This window comes from Chelonia mydas, chromosome 11 (assembly GCF_015237465.2).
Source record: "Chelonia mydas isolate rCheMyd1 chromosome 11, rCheMyd1.pri.v2, whole genome shotgun sequence".
NCBI classification, from domain to species: domain Eukaryota; kingdom Metazoa; phylum Chordata; order Testudines; family Cheloniidae; genus Chelonia; species Chelonia mydas.
Window position 1 is genome coordinate 35,341,052 of NC_051251.2, and position 20,652 is coordinate 35,361,703.

At 39.2% G+C, this 20,652-nt stretch overlaps 1 protein-coding gene across 5 annotated transcripts in view; it reads right to left on the bottom strand.

Moving 5' to 3' along the window:
• Positions 1-20,652, bottom strand: part of COBLL1 (cordon-bleu WH2 repeat protein like 1) — a 123,188-nt gene that overhangs the window by 15,486 nt on the left and 87,050 nt on the right. For all 5 annotated transcript variants that reach the window (XM_037912529.2, XM_043525393.1, XM_043525395.1 and 2 more), the window contains exons 5-10: positions 19,557-19,595; positions 14,787-14,884; positions 14,433-14,675; positions 8,923-9,073; positions 8,364-8,438; positions 6,638-6,796 (exon numbers count right to left, since the gene is read on the bottom strand). In XM_037912529.2, the coding sequence (XP_037768457.1) occupies positions 6,638-6,796; positions 8,364-8,438; positions 8,923-9,073; positions 14,433-14,675; positions 14,787-14,884; positions 19,557-19,595 (765 nt within the window). The remainder of the gene's footprint in view (positions 1-6,637; positions 6,797-8,363; positions 8,439-8,922; positions 9,074-14,432; positions 14,676-14,786; positions 14,885-19,556; positions 19,596-20,652) is intronic.

Sequence of the window (20,652 nt, forward strand, 5' to 3'; positions counted from 1 at the left end):
TAGGTATTTCATAGCTAGTGGAACAGTTTCAACTGGAGAAATGGAGGGACCCATTCCCAAACATCCTTGTGCTTAGGGCTCTCACCTAGAATGTGGGAGACCTTAGTTCAATTCCCTGCTCCAAAGTGAGTATCCTAACCAGCAGGTGGCTGGGTGTGAGGGCAGCACCCAGCACTGCCACCATGTGACTCTAACCTGGCATTTCCAAAATTTCTTTTTGCTGAAACAATTCATGACACAATTTGGCTGACCTGAATCTGGATATTTCAGAAGAAAAAAAGTTTCACCCAAATTTTTTTGCCCAGTTCTACTCCTAAATTCAAGATTAGTCACCTAAATTTCCAGAGGTGCTAAATGCCCTATTGCCCATTGACTTCCTATCACAAACCTTTCTACAATTTGATGTCAATTAGTATTTTAAAAACATTAGTAAATAGACTTTACAATTAGCCTACCAGTTGTGTTGCTGCTCGTACTGTTGTTTGTTATTCAAAAGATGTTAGGCTATACCTTGGAAATTTAGTTAAACACTTGTGGAATAATTATTGCAGAATAGTTATTTTTGGTATAACTCCCCCACCTGCACCTACCGTGCATGCACACACACATTTATTCCAGAATAGCTATTTTGGAAAATGTACAACTATAGACAATCTCTAAATAAATGAAGACTATAAGAATGGTGACAAAATAGCAGCTGGGAGCTAAGGGGGAAGTAACTAGTGATGGAAAAAGTGAATCACAAGGATCCTGGCACATGCCTTTCTTAAAGATTAGGGAGAAATCACAAATTGCCCTTTCTCAACTAGCAGACTTACAAAAACACAGGCTGGACAGCATGTTAGCTAGTATTATTACAGAATTGTGTAAAGACCAAGAAAAGTTCAAATCCAGAACAGCAGTTTAAATCGTAGCCTGAAAGGATAAACTCAAAATTGAAAGCAGCAAAGTTTTGAGTAGTGTTAAAGGTTTCAGTTAATCACATAAAATGGTCACTGCAGAATTAACTCAAATTGTGGTTAAAAACTAATCATGAAGGCCAGACAAGCAAATTTTGCTATTCTATAGGATTTTATACTGTCTTCATCTCTGTAATACCAGAGGGCTTTCCAGTAGCTTGTTAGTCACATTGTTTAACTTCTGTCACATGTGGATTCTCCTCTCCCCAAAGAGAGAATGATGTATGAAGCGTAGCATTTTGTTTTGGTGGGGAATCTCTTTTGTTGGTGGCTTTTTTTAAAAAAACATTGCTACGTGTTTATATTAAACAAGGTGAAAAGTTCTTCTTGCACATGGAGCAAAAAAGGTGGTGAGATTTGTGATGGGCCTCATTTCTAGTAGGAATTTGTTCCACAGTTTTGGGCCAGCCTCCAAGAAAGCACTATCTTTCCTGCACACATGAGCTTTACCCTGCAGGTAGAAAGCTCCAATTTGCCTGAGGAGCAGAGTTGTTGGGCATGGTCCTCATCCTGAAGGATGAGGCAATCTTTTAGATACGCTGGGCACAGGAAATTGAGCACCCTGAAGGTAAAGACTGAGACCTTGAATTTGACTAGATGGTCTATGGGAAGCTGGTTTAGAGAGCACAGGACAACGCGCTTACGGCAGCTCATGTTGCTGAGGAGACATTCTGCAGTGTTGTGCATTAGTTGAAGTTTTCTAAGGGTTGTTTCCTTGGGCTTCATACCCAAGTATATTGTCAATGTGTAGTTCAAATGCAAGTTGACAGAGTCGTGCATTAATCAAGACCAGGTTATCCACCAGGATGGGATGGAGTCTCCTAGCCACCCAGAGATGATATGTGAAATGCTGCTATGTGAGAGCTTATTATCAGCAAGGAATTCAAGAGCACTCCTAAATTATAGACTGAACAGACCCAGTTTGTGGTGTGTACTTTGAAACAAAGGAGACCACACCATGAAAGCAAACTCAAGTGCTTTGCTCTGCCCATCAGCATGACACACACTCCCATCTTTGCTCAGATTCAGTTTCAACATTTTTTTTTTGGGTCCATGAGCTGATCTCATCCAAGCACCGAGTCATTTTCGTAGTAGTAGAATAGCTGTACGTAGGTGTCACAAAGTTCCTCCTCTGCCTTGGTGGGTCCTGAGCTTATTGGCGGATTTGCTTGCCTCAGAGATTCCCAGAGGCCCTCAGTTTGGCCACTTTTACTAGTGGCTCAAACCTGCCATCCACTCAGCTAACCTCATCACTGGCCAGCATGGGGGAAATGGAGAACAATCCCCGCAATCTCTGTGTCCCACCTAGTGCGTCGGGAACAGGCCAGATCCCTTTCCAATTTAGACCTTCCTTTTTGGTGTTTCTCACAAACCAGGTCAACTCCTCCTGTGTCCGATCAGGAGTTGGGGGGATGGGGGGAACCCAGGCCCACCCTCTACACCGGGTTGCAGCCCAGGGCCCTGTGGATAGCAGCTGTCTACAATGTTCCCTGTATCAGCTGCGTGACAACTACAACTCCCTAGGCTACTTCCCCATGGCCTTCCCCCTTCTTTATCCTCACTGCAGGATCTTCCTCCTGAAGCCTGATCACACTTGAACTCTTCAGTCCTCCCGCAGCATGCCCTCTCACTCCCTGCTCCTTGTGTGCCCCCCTACTAACTGATGGGAGGTCCTTTTTAAACCAGGTGTCCTGATTAGCCTGCCTGCCATAATTGATTCTAGAAAGTTCTTAATTGGTTCCAGGTGTCTTGATTAGCTTGCCTGTCTTAACTGGTTCTAACAGGTTCCTGATTGCTCTAGGGCAGCCCCTGCTCTGGTCACTCAGGGAACAGGAAACTATTCATCCAGTGGCCAGTATATTTGCCTTCTACCAGACTCCTGTACCCCACTGGTCTGGGTCTGTCACAGTAGTAAATAATAAATAGAGCTGTGTCATCATGTTTTCACAGTTACACCCATACATTCCTGGTGGCTGAAGGATCAGTTTATGTCTTCTGACTTTGTTCCAAATGCCTGGTTTTCTAAGTTTAATTTTGATCTAAAATTGAAGCCACCTCTCTTCTTTTTAATGAAGCTGTTTATGCACTGTGTGTATGCGGTACACACGCTATGTCTACACCATAAGCTAGTGGTGGGATTCCTCTGCTGTACACATACCTGCAGTAGCTTGATGAGAGCTAGGCAGAGTATAAAGAGCAGTACAGGCACAGTAGCATGGGAAGCAGAAGCACGGCTGAGTCATGCTGAGTACGTACCCTCTGGTTTCAAACCAGTTTGTACTCAGCACAGCTCAGCTGTGTCTCCACTCTGCTGCCTGTGCTAGCAATGGTCTATTACAATTTATACTTGTGTTACTCTTGGGACAAGTGTGTACATGTACAAAAATACGTACATACATGCACTAGGCATAAAAAAATATATACTTTTTTTTCATTAAAGAGTCTCAGAAAACCAACAAGATATTCAATATGTTATTCACCAGAGCAAACATTAGGCTATGATGTTTAAACAATGTTCCTTTCAAGCTATTAGCAGCCTACTGGGCTAAAAGGTACCTGAAGAGTTTTTAGTTGACAGATCAATGACCTTACAAAGTAAATCTCCTTTGGAGACATTCCAGTCAAATGGGTCAATAAGAGTACCATTTAAATGGTATACAATAATAGTCTAACATCTCTTAGCGAGCTATTATGCTCCAAAGTGTCAGAGATTGAGAGTTACGTACTCTCATCATTCTCCAATTATAATCTATCACTCTTTTCAGTGCATTGGCTACTGACCTAATGGACCTCAGGTTCCTTGGAGACTTTACTGAGTGTTATGTCAATAAGATTCCTACAATTTTTTTAAATTAAATTTCATGAGTAGCAAACATACAATAATTGTTAATTAACATGCGTATAGATATTTTACTCTTCTTTCCTAAACCACAAGACTCTAAAGCAACTATGCATATTAGGCTAGAAAAATGTTCAGAATGAAAACGAATACCATTATGGAGAGGAAGATACATCTTTTTGTGGTTTTACAATGCAAAAATCATTCTAATTATTTTTCTTCTAGTAGGTGTAATCCTTTAAAGCATTTTTCAGTCCAGAGTGGGCTTTTCATAGAGAATATAAACTTCTGAAAATAGCAGTTTATAATGGAAATGTTAGTATGTTTTAAACTATACAGTGCAGTGTCACTGTAATGAATAGCTAACAGAAGCACAAACACATTCTTTTACTTTCAGGAACAAAAAAAAAATTCCTTCAAGTGATCATTACATTGTGACCGGTATTTATATGGTAAACCTATTATGCACTGCTACTTTATTGAATGAGCAAATAAATTTAAGCAGCAGCCATTTTATATGATACAACGCAGAATACACATTAAGTCAAAACTTTAACTGAAAAAGGACAACGCTCAAAGTATTAGTGTTTCAGAAACATTACACCAAATGGATGGAACTACACCTCTACCCCGATATAACGCGATCCAAAAAATCTTTCTGCGTTATATCGAACCTGCTTTGGCCTTGAGCATTTCCGTTATTAATAGTTTCTTCCCACCCCCTGACTGACCCCTCAGAACCCCCAACCCATCCAACCCCCTCTGCTCCTTGTCCCCTAACTACCCCCTCCAGAGACCCCCAACCGCTAACCACCCCTCCCAAGACCCCACCCCCTATCTAAGCCCCTCCTGCTCCTTGTCCCCTGATCGCCACCTCCAGAGACCTCCCCGTCCCTAATCACCCCCAGGACCCAACCCCCTACCCAACCACCCTGCTCCCTGTCCTCTGACTGCCCCGACCCCTATCCACACCTCCGCCCCCTGACAGGCCCCCTGAGACTCCCAGGCTCTATCCAACCCCCCCTGCTCCCTGTCCCCTGACCGTCCCCCGAGACCCTCTGCCTCTTATCCAACCCCTCGGTCCCAGCCAAGCAGCATGTCGGAGCCAGACACGCTGATCAGCAGGAGCACGCAGCCCCGCCCCCCAGAGTACTGCTTTACCGCGTTATAGATGAATTTGTGCTATATCGGGTCATGTTATATCGGGGTAGAGGTGTATTGAGTTTCTGGAATTGTTAAAACTGTTCTCAAATTTACACTAATACAGTATTATTATTATTAATTTATGTAGTTACCAAAATGTGCTACATAATTTTCAGACAAACACTAAAATAGGAATAGATGAAATCTGTGTCCTGTTAGAGGCAAATCCTAACCCCCATATCAGGGCGAGTAGCTGGGCTTCCCTCATGGGAACCACAGGCCATGGAACTGTAGCAGAGCTGCCTCTGTAGTACAGTGGCATCTACTTAGAAAGTATTGACAAAAAACTCCATCTTGCAACTTCTCCAACATCTGGATGGATTTTAATGGGGCTTAAAAACAAAAACATGACATAGAAGGGCCAAAAGAAGCACCAATGGATGCTTCCCACTCAGCAGGCACAGTCCATATCTCAGTGCTCATACTGGGCCTGTTCCTAAGCCCACTGAAGTGAATTAGAGTCTTCCCATTGCCTTCAGTGGGCTTTGGATCAGGCCCACTCTTATACCTCTCTACAGCTTTTGACAGTCAACAGCAAGGTATTACTGACAGTGGAAAACACTCAGAGGAATCAGAAGGCCCTTCCACTCCCATGAAAGGTGTTTGCTTTCCCATTTATCTAAATGATGCAAAGATTTGGGACCCTCATAAACTAAACTCTAGCTTTCTAGGAAGTGACAATATCAACTAATACCTTCTTCCACCTTCACTTTCCTATAACATTTTGTTCCACCCTTATTTATAATGTTTTGGCCACGGTAATTCATGCATTCATCATCTCCAGTACGGATTACTGTAATTCACTGTATCTGGGGTTGAAGCTGGAAACAATGCAGAGGGCTCCAACTTGTGCAGAATACAGTAGCCTTATCAGTGAAACAGGCAATCTTGATCACATCAGCTCTTTGCACTACATCCTCTATTAGCTCACAATCTGCTTCTACTGCCAATTCAAGACTGTGTGGCACCACTGGACAAGACCCATCTATCCAAGACCTGTGTAAACTGCTGCATTCCTCTAGGGCAGGGTGGCTAATAAAACCCAGAAAGAATGTGTGAGAGCTAGAGTGAAAGCACTCTTGTTCAACAAGGCTCGACTGTGGAATGAGCTGCTAGAAGAGATTAGGCTAGCATGCTGCAATTTTTTTAAAAAAAATTTCATCATCTATTGAAAGATATTTATATTTTACAAAAGTACATATACCACAAGCAGAGCTTCCTAGAACCTAAGAAGAACGAAGAACAGACTATTCTCTAAAGCTGACAGATCTAATTCACCCATGCAGCACTCAGATACTACAGTGATGGGAAATGAAGAAAATCCTACATAGATCAAAACCCCTAAGATAGAAGCATATTACAGCTAAAGAAATAAGTCAGAGACACCCGACTTAATTCTTCATTTTAGAACTGAATTGTCTCATCTGTAACTGGAAACAAATTTAACAGGGAGAAAATTAAATATTTATACATGCTATCTACAAAGAAAAGTTTATGGTATGGTATAATTACAACTGATTTTTGTTCCCTACAGTGGCTCTAGAAGTAGTGAAAACTTCAACACCACATGCGTTGTTTATTGGTCTACTGTAAATTATCTATCCAAAATATCCTACAGAAAGATATTACAACCTACATTTAGAAGGCATTTCAGATGCATCAGGACAGCCAGTGTTACCAGAAAGGTTACTTTCATCTGTCAGTTGCTGGACAGTGTTTTGTTCATGATTGGCTGCATCTAAGCAATGAGAGGCACATGATGGCACTGTGGCTCTGGTTACATCAACTTTATCACCTAAAAAGCAGTTTAGGAATAAGAAGATTAATTAGCTTGATGTAGTCTGCAGATTAAACAAAATAAAATTAGAATGACAGCAAACAAAAATGTAGCTAAACAAATTTCAAAGCAAATTAGTTATTTTTAAAGGAACTTTAGCAAATTATTTGTGAAGTTGAGCCTTCAGTAATACTCCAATTGTAATTCTCTTTTTATAACAACTACAATTTATACTTGTTTAAATACACTTATCCTCAAGCTAAATTTTCAGTATGTCCTTAAGGCAGACTCCTTTTCTGCACCCATGATTTTTCAGATGCCAAAAAACTCTTAGGTACAACTTAGGCCACCAAGACTTTTTAGTACCTAATGTACCTAGTGTACACATAATTTATTCAGAAGTCTGAGTTACCTAAACTTCACCTGCAATTACTTGCTCACACAATTGGAGTTAAAAATTAGAGGCAGTGTCCAAACGATCTGGTCCATGATTTGCAAGACATCTTATTTGCCTGAATAAGTTTTTCGCTAAGAATTTTACTGCTCTCCTTATTACCCTTTAGCATGTAGGCACAATATAATGGTATGTGACCTATGTACATGTCTGCACCATATTTCCTCAGGGTGTGATCTCAGATCACAAAACAAACAAGGACAGAGTCCAGTGAGCACTTGTGATTCAATTAATTACAGCTTTTTCATTCATCCACAGAACTACTCACATCACAACTTTCATCCAAGTTGGTAACTTGTCCGTGACACAGCTGCCTTTAAATATTGTTTGTATCCAAATACAGTATGGGTTCTTCCAGGTTGGAAACTGAGTTTCCCCCTTGCCAAAGGCCTAAGATAACACATGGGTCTCTGTATAACTGGTGTGGCAAACTAATGCTTTGCAGTCTAAATGGAACTCCCTAACCATACCCATATAACCAGTTTAGCTCATCCTCCTGTTTATAGTTATCTGTACAGTAGAAAATCTCAAAGTGCAGAGCCTCTTATACTGCTAATGACACTCCATGTGTGTGTCCTTAAGACATTTTATCCCCTGTTGAAACACAGAGAGCAGTTTTCCTAGAATGCACTGATACAAAAACATAGGCAACGTGGTAGTTATGGTCATATAAGCAAGAATGATACTTGGTTATGTTTGGGGTTGGGCGGGGAAAGGGAAGTGAAGCGATGTATGGACATGACTCAACTGTGTCGTGTGCATCTGGGTCAGAAGGTGGTGTTCTTTTTTAAAAACTATTTCATTAATGTCTAAATATTCTAGAATACCCAGTAAGTATCTCTTTTTAAAATGTAACACATAGTAACCAATACAAACATCAGGTGTTTGTTACTATATCATGCAAAAGTAAAACTTTTGTACTTTAGAAAGCCATATAAATACTTAGAGTATTGGTGTGGGGAAAAAAACAAAAGTATCCAGGGGAAATCTCAAATTTAAATGATAGTTTAAGACAAATAAAATAATGGGCTGAAACACCTGCAGCATGACCTTTTTACTATTTCTCTTTATTACCAGTCTTTTATTATGACTGTTCTTGACTATGTTTTAATAATATCTGGGAAGAACTACCTGCTGGAAACAGTACTTCTGCATCTCTTTCTTCCACAATATTTTCTACAGGGTTTGATTCTGCAAACTCTGATGCTGAAACAAAGTAAAGAAAATGTTAACAGACAGCTTTCTTTTTAAATGCAATCTTTTATTTCTTTTACACCGATATAAATATGAAACAAAATTTCTAACTTTGACCTTACAGATTAGCTTGTTTCTAAGGAATGAAGTGCTTTCGTCTTGCTGATTAAAGCTTGTTACAACCACACCTACAGTACTGTCAATTCCATGGTCTACACACACACACACACACACACACACACCCCCATGCATTTCAACTGTTACAATATTACGGACCTTGAAATAGAACTAAGTTTGATCCATGACATTTTCCTCTAACATTGTACTGTTTTCATCTGTCTTTTTACCTAAACATATTCTTAAATAAAAAGTGTTTAACATGTATGCATAGTTTTATTTAAAGTTCAACCAATAGGGTGACATTTCTTTAATATTTAGCCTAGGTACAGTATTAACAACTTTCCATTTCTGCCTAGTTAAAACGTAAAAATATTACCAGTTCTTTTACTGCTGTCACTTTGGTCTTGTGGTATTCTAGAGGGTGGGGAGGGCGCTTTGCGCTTAGTCCTTCTCAAAGAGGAGTTAACAGATGATGTGCCACTGAGCTGCAGAGAACCTGTTCTCACTATTCCTAGTCTCAGCTGACCCTAAGGGGGGGAAAAATGAACAAGAGTATTCAGAGAAACTCAAGAAAAGTCTGATTATTGTACTCCAAAAGTGATATTTATAATTTATACCTGAGATAACACAACAATCCTCATCCACTATTAACCAAAATTCAAATAACTTGTTAAGTTTCTAATAGTTTCTCTGAGCAATACTTTTAAACTATTCCCAAGGGGGGAAAATAATCAGAAAATGGTGGAGCAGGAAGTAAGGGGAATTATATCTTGTAGAGTGCTGGATATTCAAAAATGTATCACAACAGTGACGGTAAACAAAACTGGTTGTCATAAATGTTATGAAGAGAGTAACCTGGAATCTCTCACGCTTTTAAAAAAAGCCCATTTCAGAAAACTCTGATGGGGAATGTTCCTAAATATGTTGTAATATGGTATAAATATGGAAGTATAACAACAAAATTTTAACAAATATTCTAACAAAAATAGGGATTTAGCTCTGTTTGCCAGTGTGCACACAATATGAAAGCATCACAATACACAAAGGTATAGGGCATCTGAGGAGAACTTTTTAGTTTATACATTATGTTTCTATGGCAGTCCTGTATGCATTTTAAAAAAAACTATTCAGTCTTCTTATCACCAGTTCAGCATCTCAAAAGATAGTTGCCATAATTTTGCCTGCCATTGTAACAGCTATTAGCCTGATACTGAAGTAACCTTGTAGTTCCACATCTCAGAGTGATTACTTTCAGGATCCCAGTGATAAAGAAATATGTTTCATCCCTGGTCACAGATGCCCATTCCTGTAGCAATTTTGATCACTGTCACTTGTCTATTTGACAGCATAATAAAATCCAGCAATGACATTCATTTTATGGTAGTAGAATCTACACTTGAGCCAGACCTGGGGGTCATCTTCAAAGGACTTTTGTTTGTGCTTCAATTAAGCAGCCCACTTCATAAAGTGGAATATGAAGGAGCAGCACTGGAATAAACAGGCTCACAAATCTCTCTTTTACTGATCATCCCTCCATAATTCAAGAACCCATTGACAGCAGAACTCTTGACCTTGTCAATACCCATGGAGTAAGATACCTTTCATTTATCAAGCTACCACCGAATAATGATTGTCTTAAAATAAGATGACATTTGTTCAAAAAATAGGATTTAATGCCAACTTCAAATAAGTTTGTCACGGTACTATACACATGTAATTTTTTTATTTGATAAATGTTGTTTAAAAAGAGGCTTAGTGAATATCTTTAGGGGAAAATATGGGGCAAAGTTTGCTTCAGTATGCATGTGACACTGTTGTGTGTGACACTGTTGACTCTTATTAAAGGACATCCTAACAAGATGGCGATTATTGACGCATTAGGACAGTGCCACTTAGCTATTCACATGAAACAGCACAAGGTTCGCAGGTTGCCCTGAGAACAAGATGGGTTAGTCTTACATGGCATACCCCCACTAGATGTCAGTTACAAAGAGGACAGTAATCAATTGCTTTCCATGTCTATCAAGGAGAAGACAAAAAGTAATAGGCTTAATCCACCGCAAGGAAAATTTAGGCTAGATATTAGCAAAAACTCTCTCACTAGGTTGCAGAACCTACGTCACTGGAGATTTTAAAGAACACGTTAGACAAACATCTGTCAGGAATGGTCTAGGCATACACAGTCCTACCTCAACACAAGGAGGTAAATTAGATAACCTCGACGTCCCTTCTAACTCTAAATTACTATGATTCTATACGCGGCTTTAAGAAATTATATAATGGAATGTGATACTGATGGATAGGGCCTTCTAGGCAAATCAGCCTAGCAGGCAGCTGGATTTTGTGAAATATGATTAGTATGCATGGAAATGAGGCCAAATAGGAGAGTATTCTGGAACAAATTCTGCTCTCATTTCCACCCATGTAAATCTGGTTTTAAGGGAAATTTCTTAAATTTCTTAACTGGAGTTCTTCGAGATGTGGACCCTATCTATAGTCCACTGTGGGTACACATGTGCTCCATGCACCTGAGACCAGAAGAATCCTACATGCAATGTCTGTTGGTCTGTGCCAGCGCCCTTGCTCTCCTCATGTTCTGTAACTAGGGTATAAATGGCAGTGCATAGCAACCGCCACTCCAGTTCCTTCTCTCTCATGAATCCAATTACGATCGTGAGCAGAGGGGAAGGAGGACTGGTAGCAGAATACATATAGGGACCACACATCTAGAAGAACTCCAGTTACGATAAGGTAAGTAACTTCACTTTCTTCTTCGAATGCTGGTCCCTGAGTGTATTTCACTGTGGGCGACTGACAAGCACTAATCAAGAGGAGAGGCTCCGAGGAGGCAGGCAGTATAGAGGTTTGAAGGATTACTGCCCCAAAGGATGCATCATCTGTGGAGGCTTGAACTAAGGTGTAGTGTCTCATGAACATATGGATAGAACTCCATGTTGCTGCTTTGCAAACGTCAAGAAGAGCTACTCTTGAACCAAAGCTACTGAAACTGCTGTCGCTCTATTAGAATAAGATCTCGCTACATGCAGGTGAGGGAGATGCTCCAACTGATAAAGTGGTATACAGCAAGAGATCTACTTAGATATCCTCTGAGAGGATATGGCTTGTCCACTCACTCATTCCACTGTAGCAATGAACAATCTAGGTTAATTTCTGATTGGCTTTGTTCTTCGCAGGTAAAATGCTAATGCACATCTCAGGTAGAGGGAATGAAGCCTCTTCTCCTCATTGGTGTCATAAGGCTTTCGGAAAAGACACAGATAAGCATATTGAGGGACATCTGCTTTTATGTTTAGGAGAGCCTGTCTCCTGTTCTCATAAAAAGTCCTCAGTGAAAGGTCTTTAGTTCTGCTCCATCCCACTCCTGAATCAAACATCATGGTGCTAGGAGGCGCACATCTCAACATCTGTGGATGATGTACAGAGGAGTGCCCTGTCCCAGCTCTCACTTGGGTCTCATTGCACACTCCATGAGGCATTTCCTAAGATGGAGTTCTCGCATCTGTCAGGTTTGGGTAGGAAAGGAATGGCAAATACTGCACCTAACAGAAATATGAGCTTCTCTGAGGCAATAACGGCAGCGTTAGCCATCATAGCTGGAAAAAAACAGCAGAGACAGGAGATGCAGCTTTTAAATCTCATTAACCTCAATAATCTAAATCCTGTACTGGGGGCCAGGGAGGCTCCCTGGGGGAACTAATTAACCACTATAGTGAATAAACTGTATGGACACTATATACAGTTAAAACTTTATAAAACTTTTGAAATATTTACAGGTTAAGGACAAAAGGCTCAGCTCTGGCACTGAGGTTCCAGAAGGAGCTGGAGAGACAGTCAATCTGTACCGTCCCTTATATCTTCAGTACAGAGCATGAGGAGAGCAAGGGCACAAATATGGACCAACGAACACTGCTTCAAAGATTCTTATGGTCTCAGGTGCATGGAACACATGAATACCCACAATGGAATACACACAGGGAACAGCCCTCAAAAGACGAACCATGACTTCAGTGGAGTTACCCAGGATTTCCACAGGAGTAAACTGGTAGAATTTGGCCCATTAGGATTAATCAAGCATTAATGCACTTGACATAGCGAAGAAAACTGGGAAATACTGAAGTTATACAATCATTGTGGGTTACTTTACTTCCATGTACCACCCTTTGTTTGTCTTTTCTGTTCAGACTGCTAACTCTTTTGGGCAAGGACAGTTTCTTATTATATGTTTGTAAAGGGCCCATTTCAATGGGGTCAACTCTTAATTTTATGTCCTGCAGGTGCTAATATAAATAACGAATTATAATAGTCACCATCAATGCCCCAGGATGTACGGATTTTAAAGGAACCACTTTCTTACATGTCACAGAAATTCTTCTCCTTGAACTCCTCCCCAGTGGCTAAGAAAATGTTTTGTTGTAAACCAGCACTGCTTGCAAATTTGATTAGACAGTGGAGTAATGCCTACTCTCCTCAGTAGATTTTTTTTTAAAAAGTCTTTTCTTCACTGTTACATTCAATGAAGAAGCAAGAAAAGACCAAGACAGACTGTTATTTAATTTTACACCAGTAAAGAGAAAAATATTTTTCTCCTCTTCGAATGACAAAGCTTCTCAGCCAAATATAAGACAACATTTAGAACTTCTGTTAAACAGCGCTCTCTTGTGGTTTTTTCGTGTTGACTGGAAATGAAAAGTATTGTGTACAGGATAATTAGACTAATGGTTCATTTGAGAATTTTTGTTTACGGGACTAGCATTCAGCAATTCATTTCATCTTTCTGGCATGCCAGTAGTCTAATTTTTTTAAAAAGAATGCCTTTTATTCCAGATTCAAAGCACAGTGCAAAATACAAATATGAAGTGTTTCAATTTACACTGACACTTTTAGCCTTGATCTTTAATTGGACTTCACAACTGACAATCTGTGCTTTACCAAGATATTACCCAATGCATTAATTTTCTCTCAAAATTTGTTGGAATGAGTTCAGTAATACACTTAGATAGCCTCTCTCATAACTTCATTCAAATGCATTACTATACAAGCAGACAATTTTATTAAGATAAAACTTTAGTTTAACATCCTTGTGCTTCCTATAAGTTAAATGTAGTTCCCAAGAGTCCCATTTGTTTCTAATAATTTAGATTGGAAGACTGTTTAGAAGACTATTTTCTTCAACATCACATTAAACTGCATTTTACTACAAAGGACTAAGTGACTCAATTTAGAAATGACATAAAATCCCAAACCCCTGTGTAGTTAATGGACATATTAATGTAAACCATAATGTATGCAAACATGTAAGCTATTAACTCAACAGAACAAGTTGAGGCTGGAACTCCTATTTATCACTCATACTGTTTAAAATGAAACATCCTTGTTACAAAATAGTGGTTTCATTTAAGCATATGTGCAGCACCAGTGACTTTAAAGTTAAGCAATGTACATGTCTTTGGAGGATCAGAGCCTTTGTCATGATTATATAAATCTTAGCCATCGGATAAAAGCCAGATAGCAACAAATACTTTCTTCTTTCTAAAATAAATAAATAAATTTGACTTCTAAACTTACTCATATAAAAATGTATTAATAGAACAATGGTTTATTTTATTCTGTTTTTTATAATACAGCCAATATTTTGGAACCACACAAAAATATTTAAAATCTATCCCTCAATTGATACACTTTTATCTCAGTGTGAAATATTTCTTGTTTCACTACTATATCCTCAGAAAATAGGACTTTTTACTTATATTGTGTAACTATTTTTGTTCCAAGCCTCACCAGAAATACCACTGCCTCAGATACTCTTAATCAGTGAAACTTAATTGGGTGGGGAGATGGAGAAGAAAAAGTTTAACAATAGCTCACCTGTTCATTTTCATCAACACTACTAGATTTCACGACACAAGACGATGTGTATCTCACTTGGGCATGTGCAAGATCCTGTGGGACACTTTGAGAGGCAGGCATTGGAGGCAAGGGTGCTCTTCGCTTCTTTGGCATTTCAGATGGCAACGTATTAGAGTCGTACTGCTTGGAAATGGTGTTAGATCTGTTGATAAAAGTTGGCCTGGGTTTGCTCATCAGTGGAGTTGCTGGGGCACTGGCAGTCTTAAAAGGAGGGGAAGAGATAATCAAACATTCTGAAAGTATTTCAACCAGCAAACCTGACTGTTCTGAGAATATATTTAGACATATTTTGCTTAGAAAATGCCATCTTACTTGTTCTCGTTTCTTCTTACTTCGCTGAAAAAAGCTGAAAAATCCTTTATTTTCTTTCTCCTTCAAAGTATCTGGGTTTTGAGAAATTTGGCAGGAGTCTAAAACAGAAAATAATAATTCTAGACATTTATTGCATAGATTGTTTATGGTATGTTTGGTATATCCTTCCAGCAGGCTAGTAGCAGAGTGGGTAGTAGAGAAAAAATATTCTGTATGAGTAGTCTTTTGAAAGTACAATTCGAAAAAAGCTTCCTGACATTACCATGCTTTTTGCCTTAATTTTTCTCCTTAAGCAATCATAAATTAGCATGAATTTTACTTGCCAGGGATGTAAAGAGTGCTCCTCATTAGCATTGCACTAAATACGATCAATCATGTTAGAGAAGAATTTAGTTGCGGTCAATTAAAATTTTAGACTTCCATGTACACTGCCAAGTTCCTGTGTACTTTATTCAGGTTCCTGAACAAAGAAGAAGAAAACTTGCTATGCATGTAGTGCTTCTAAATGAGTATACCGTTTTCAATTAAATACAAACCCATATATATATATATATATATATATATATATATATACACACACACATATACACACACACACACACACGCACACACCCCTAAATGAAGATGTGGCACAATGGTAATGCTCCGACAACTCAGTATGAAGATCATATCATAAACTAGGTCTGAGCCATTGGGAAAAAGCCACCAAATTCTTGCTAAACCTAGAAGCAGTGATTTTCACTCAGAATTAGGATTCTAGAAAGCAATTTATTACAACCTAAAAAGTCTTATGTCCTGTAGGAAAACTAAATGTTTTAAATGCACAAATATTGACAACCAATGCCACATACAGATGGGATCACTACAGGCTAATTGATGATCAACCACTCTGAGTGAACAGGGCATGTGGAGGGTGCAAGGAGCTCTTTCATTCTGTATTGCCTTTTGTTTTGGAGAAAGATCCTCCCCACAGATCATGTACCCTTTTAACTATCCAGTCCCCCTTAATTCATAGCTTCTTCATTCTGCAGACGACTAATAAAGGCACCGTTTGTGAACCACAGATGTAATATGTGCAGTGCACACATCCTAGGAGAGTAAAATCTCATGAACACATGGTGTGCTAAATCATGCACTCAGAAATCCACATTAAAATTGGATAGAGGACTATATAAACAGATTACAAGACAATAAGGTCTCTGGTTAAAAACCCAATAGGTACATTATGTATGCAGTTTTCCTCAGAACTACAAGGCAAGGTTGACAACTTGAGGCTAGGTTTGAATACAAAGACATCGACCAAGTAGCGCTAACCACCATGAACGGTTTGAATTCCCTTGTTTAGCGTAGAAAATTACAATAAGGTCCACATTCATGCCACTTTCACAAAACAAGCGTCACCTGCCTGATGGTGAGAAAGTTCATTATTATTATCGTATTAGAGTTTACGCAAGATCTCAACTATTTCCAAGGAAAGACAAGAAATCAACTATTGCCATTAAAAACAGTTCAACCACACGGATCCATTTAACCATATCCTGGACAAACCTTACTCAATTAAGTATTTTAAGAGCTCGTATTAAAATTGTGATTGTGTGTATTTCTGCGGAATTGTACGTAACTTGTCTAGGAGACCTGACCCCTTGTGAGCTTCGAAGGAATATTTTAAACAATGGGCTAAGACAACAAGAATGAACCTTTAAAAATTAAGGGAGTTTCCCCAGGAAATTTCTAGGGGGGGTATGCAAATGAACCCCCTCCAATTGTGCAAGAACTCAGCCTTTTGAAGCTTTACCCTGAGTGGGAGCCTTTGTCTGGCTTACCTATTTACGGTGGCTTCAAAGATGAAGACAGGATAAAATAGTGACTCCCAGAGTCATGAGGGGGCTAGTTCTAAGCAAAAGTTGTTATGAACTGGTGACTGCCGGAGAAAACCCCGTATGGAGTTTGAAGGACTAATCACCAATGAGAGCCCAAGATCGGAGGTAGGGGTGATCTCTGGTAAGCTTATTAGAATGCAGGTAGGCTCTTTTATTGTTTTTAATATGTTTGACCAGTAATGCCTTTTAATTTAAGAATAAATTAAAAGTGCTTGCTTAGAAAGAGCTGTGTAGTAGCTTATAACTCTTGGCAGTTACACTGTTTGTCATCTCTGAGGAGAGAAGCAAAGCAGGCCTGCTTAGGCAGTCTGTCTTTTGGGGAATAACAAAGTGTTGGCAGGGAACTGTTCAACCTGGAAATATCCTGATCAAAAGGGAGAAAAATGCAAGTCTCTGCCCAAGAGAGATGACGGCTGAGGAGCCTGCAGCCTAGAGTGGGTGCCCTTGCTGAACCACAAAGGGGGAATACACGTGCAGTTGCCTTGAACTGTGGCACACACTATGTGTAATTTTCAGATATGGCTACAGCAAAATGTCTAAAGTTTTCTCAAAAGTTGTCATGGCTATAGTACTCAACAAGGGCTAGTGCCTTTGCTTGGTTTGAAAATAATTACTTCGCTCCCCTATTTTTAAATTCATATGGGTCAGTTTAGCAAGACTTTGGAGTGTGAACCTCAGTTCGCTCATATTGGAGTGAATCTCCTGTACCTACAACAACACTGACGTTTTGGGGGATCACCCAGACCAGTAAGGGATTCTGTCACTTCCTGCCCTATGACCTTGGGAGTGTTGATCATGTGCTGCTAAGGCTCAGATCCCTGACACCATTAGCCTGCCCACAGCACAACGTCTCATCCTGGCTTCCACCAGCCTAGTTACTCCTTGAAGTTAATACGTACAACCCTTCCAGTCCCAAGTCTCCCCAAATGTGTCCTCTCCAAGTTCTGAACACTTGGACCAATCACTCCATATCTGACCTTTCAGTCCCCATCCTCACAGGAAACCTGCACAACATCTTTAAAAGATGAGCCTGTGAACTCAAATTCAGAACTCTGCCGGACACTAAAAAACAAAGACTTAACAGAGGCACTGGCTTTATGGTGCATTACACACCAGATGTAACACACCAGATGCCTGCTGACCCTCCTTTGTCCTCCAACTGCAGAGGTGTTAAGTGCCCACTTCATTTCAAGTGGTCTCTTACATCATGTGGGAACCCCTTAAACTTAATCTGTATTTAGATGTGACACTCTGGTTACTTTCTCCAGACCTGAGGAAGACTGCCTCTTTCACCCCCAGAAGTTGGTCCAATAGAATAAATTACCTCACCCACTTTGTCTCTTTAAACTCAGTACATATTGACTGGTTAAAAGAAGTCACAAGTTCTACTGTTAGACTCCTTGGCATATTTGTGCAGCTAACAGCTTTTGAGGTCCACAACACAAATAGTTCACAATTCTTTTCCTTTTATTATTGTTTTTCAAAAATAAAAACAATACAGGAAAATTAAATGCAAAAATTGTATGTATGTATGACCCATCTACTCACTTCTAAACACCACTGTAAAAAATTTCAGTACTTCTTGACTTCACTCCACTAAGTAAATTTTATTTCCAGAAAAAAAGAAGTTTTTTTCAAATATCTCATTCAAAAAACAGGTAAAGAATTATACTATATATATGGTATGAGCGTATATATTTTGCAGGACAGAGACAGGAAATTAGCAAATTTATTTTTCACAGTTTTAGTTACAATGCGAAGAGTTTGTAGATAAGCATTCATTGTTATTAATTGCTAAATAAAACCTGTGTTCAGATGGAAGTAGCAATGAAAATCTCAAGCAAGCCTCACAATCCTATTGTATACTCAGGGTAATGTTTAAGGTTGTTTAAGACTAAGAAAATGAACCTTCCAAGCCAGTATTATCCTGCTACAGACTTGCCTATAAAAAACAAAACAAAACAAAAAAACTTACGGGACATAGGGTACTCGTCATCACAAAGATGGGGCAAGTGGTCTCAGGGCAGCCAGTATGGTAGTAAGCACTGTGCTTAAAATATTCCAGAATAAGAGTGCCTCAGGGCAACTCTACACTTAAAATGCTGCATCAGCACAGCAACACCAATGCATCTGCGTTGCTCTAGCGCTTGAATGAAGATGCTCTACGACGACAGAAGAGCGCTCACTTGTCAGCATAGTTAATCCACCTCCTCAAGAGGCACAGCTATGTGAGTGGGAGAAGCTCTACATGGGGGGAGGGGAGGTAAGGTTGGCACAACTACCTGACTCAGGAGTATGGATTTCTCACATTCCTGAGCGACGTAGTTATACCAATATAGGTCTGTAAGGTAGACCAGACCTTATTCTGAATTAAGTGTGTTCCACATATGAAGCTAAATCAGGAATAGCTGAATTCACACACTACCTTGTTACGGATTAACTTTCATGTGTAGACACACTCTTATTCATGGGAAGACTTTGCATAAAGAAAGGCTACCATTATGTTTATTTACCATCTGATTCAGCCAAGCAGTCCTGTTGAAATCAACAGGATACCTAATATTGTAAAACAGTCTTCAACATCAGTAACGGCGGCAGGATCAACCTTTTAGTAAAAATTTTTCAATCATTCAGTGTTCAAGGGGCTCCTGAAGAACATTCTTTTGTGATGATCAAAGAACTACCCTAAATTAAAATTTATTGAAACGCTGTACGATAGGCAGTGTATCAACTTTTGTAATAATAATTTATGCAAATCTGACACATATTATAGAACATGAAGGTACCTGTCTACCTTGCAGTCTATAAATGGCAATGTCTGCGTGACAACTCTATCAGCTACAGTTTATATATGTGCTCCTATTTCAGTATCTAGCTCAGTAAAACTTACCTCGTAAAGATGATAAATTGAAGTCAGCAGCTGGAGTGGCTAGAGAAAGAAAAATGGTAAATTAGTTATGATGATACTATTTATTAGATACTGAACTTAACTGTGGGTTGAGGGAAAGCTGTAAATTACATCTGAACACCCTCATCTGAGTTTCCAAAAACAAGAAAAGATAGCAGGTCCCTTTCATAAGAACAATCTTCTCTACGTAGAAGAGTAAATATCTTAGAATTATATCTAAAACTAACCACCACCTCAGAATTTGAACTAATATGACAGTGAAATGCACAAAAATTTATATCAAAGACCAGAGATGCCACCATCTGTTCATGTGCAGATTGTGTTCTAGACAGAGCACATCATATTAAAATTAGCACATTTGTTAAAATTTCCCATCAGTAGCAAATCATAACAATCCTCTAATAAAAATCAATCCACCCACCCTCCTGGATTGTTCCTAATTGAAAGGGAAGGGAAGGGAAGGGAAAGGAATTCATTTTGGAGAAAAGTTCACCACAGGTGTTGGCTTCAGGCAATTGCTGAAAGGATGCTGATTTTAATAACCTTTATAGCCCCAGAACAAACTTAAATAAAGCAACTGGTCATCCTCAACTAGGGGAATAGGCGTTAAATAGGAAGTTACAAAAATAAATAATATTTATGGTATTTTTTCTTTCTTAATTCTGACTATAACTAAATTGTCTGTTAAACAGAAAGCTGGAGTCTGGGAAACAGTTTTCAAGTTCAAATAACATAGATTTTTAATTTAGTCATTTGATCTGCCCCAAATTATTGACTTTTAGCACATGCATTCTCAAAATAAAAAAAAGTTAGGAATAGAGTCAGGGAAAGAATTCCAGACTAATTTTATTTTTTTGTCCAAAGTAGTAAATTGGTAGAAAATAGGTTGTTTCCCTCAATCAATACCTTTCTTGATCAAAGGGAGTCTTCACTGTAAGACATCATTCCCAAACTGAGTCTGTTACTCAGTCTGTGACTCAAACGAAAAAAAATAAGATATTCCACAAAGAACCTCATATCTTTCGCTTGGGAAGGTCAGAGGTATTTAAATATGCTGTCAGGAGGCATACAATACAGA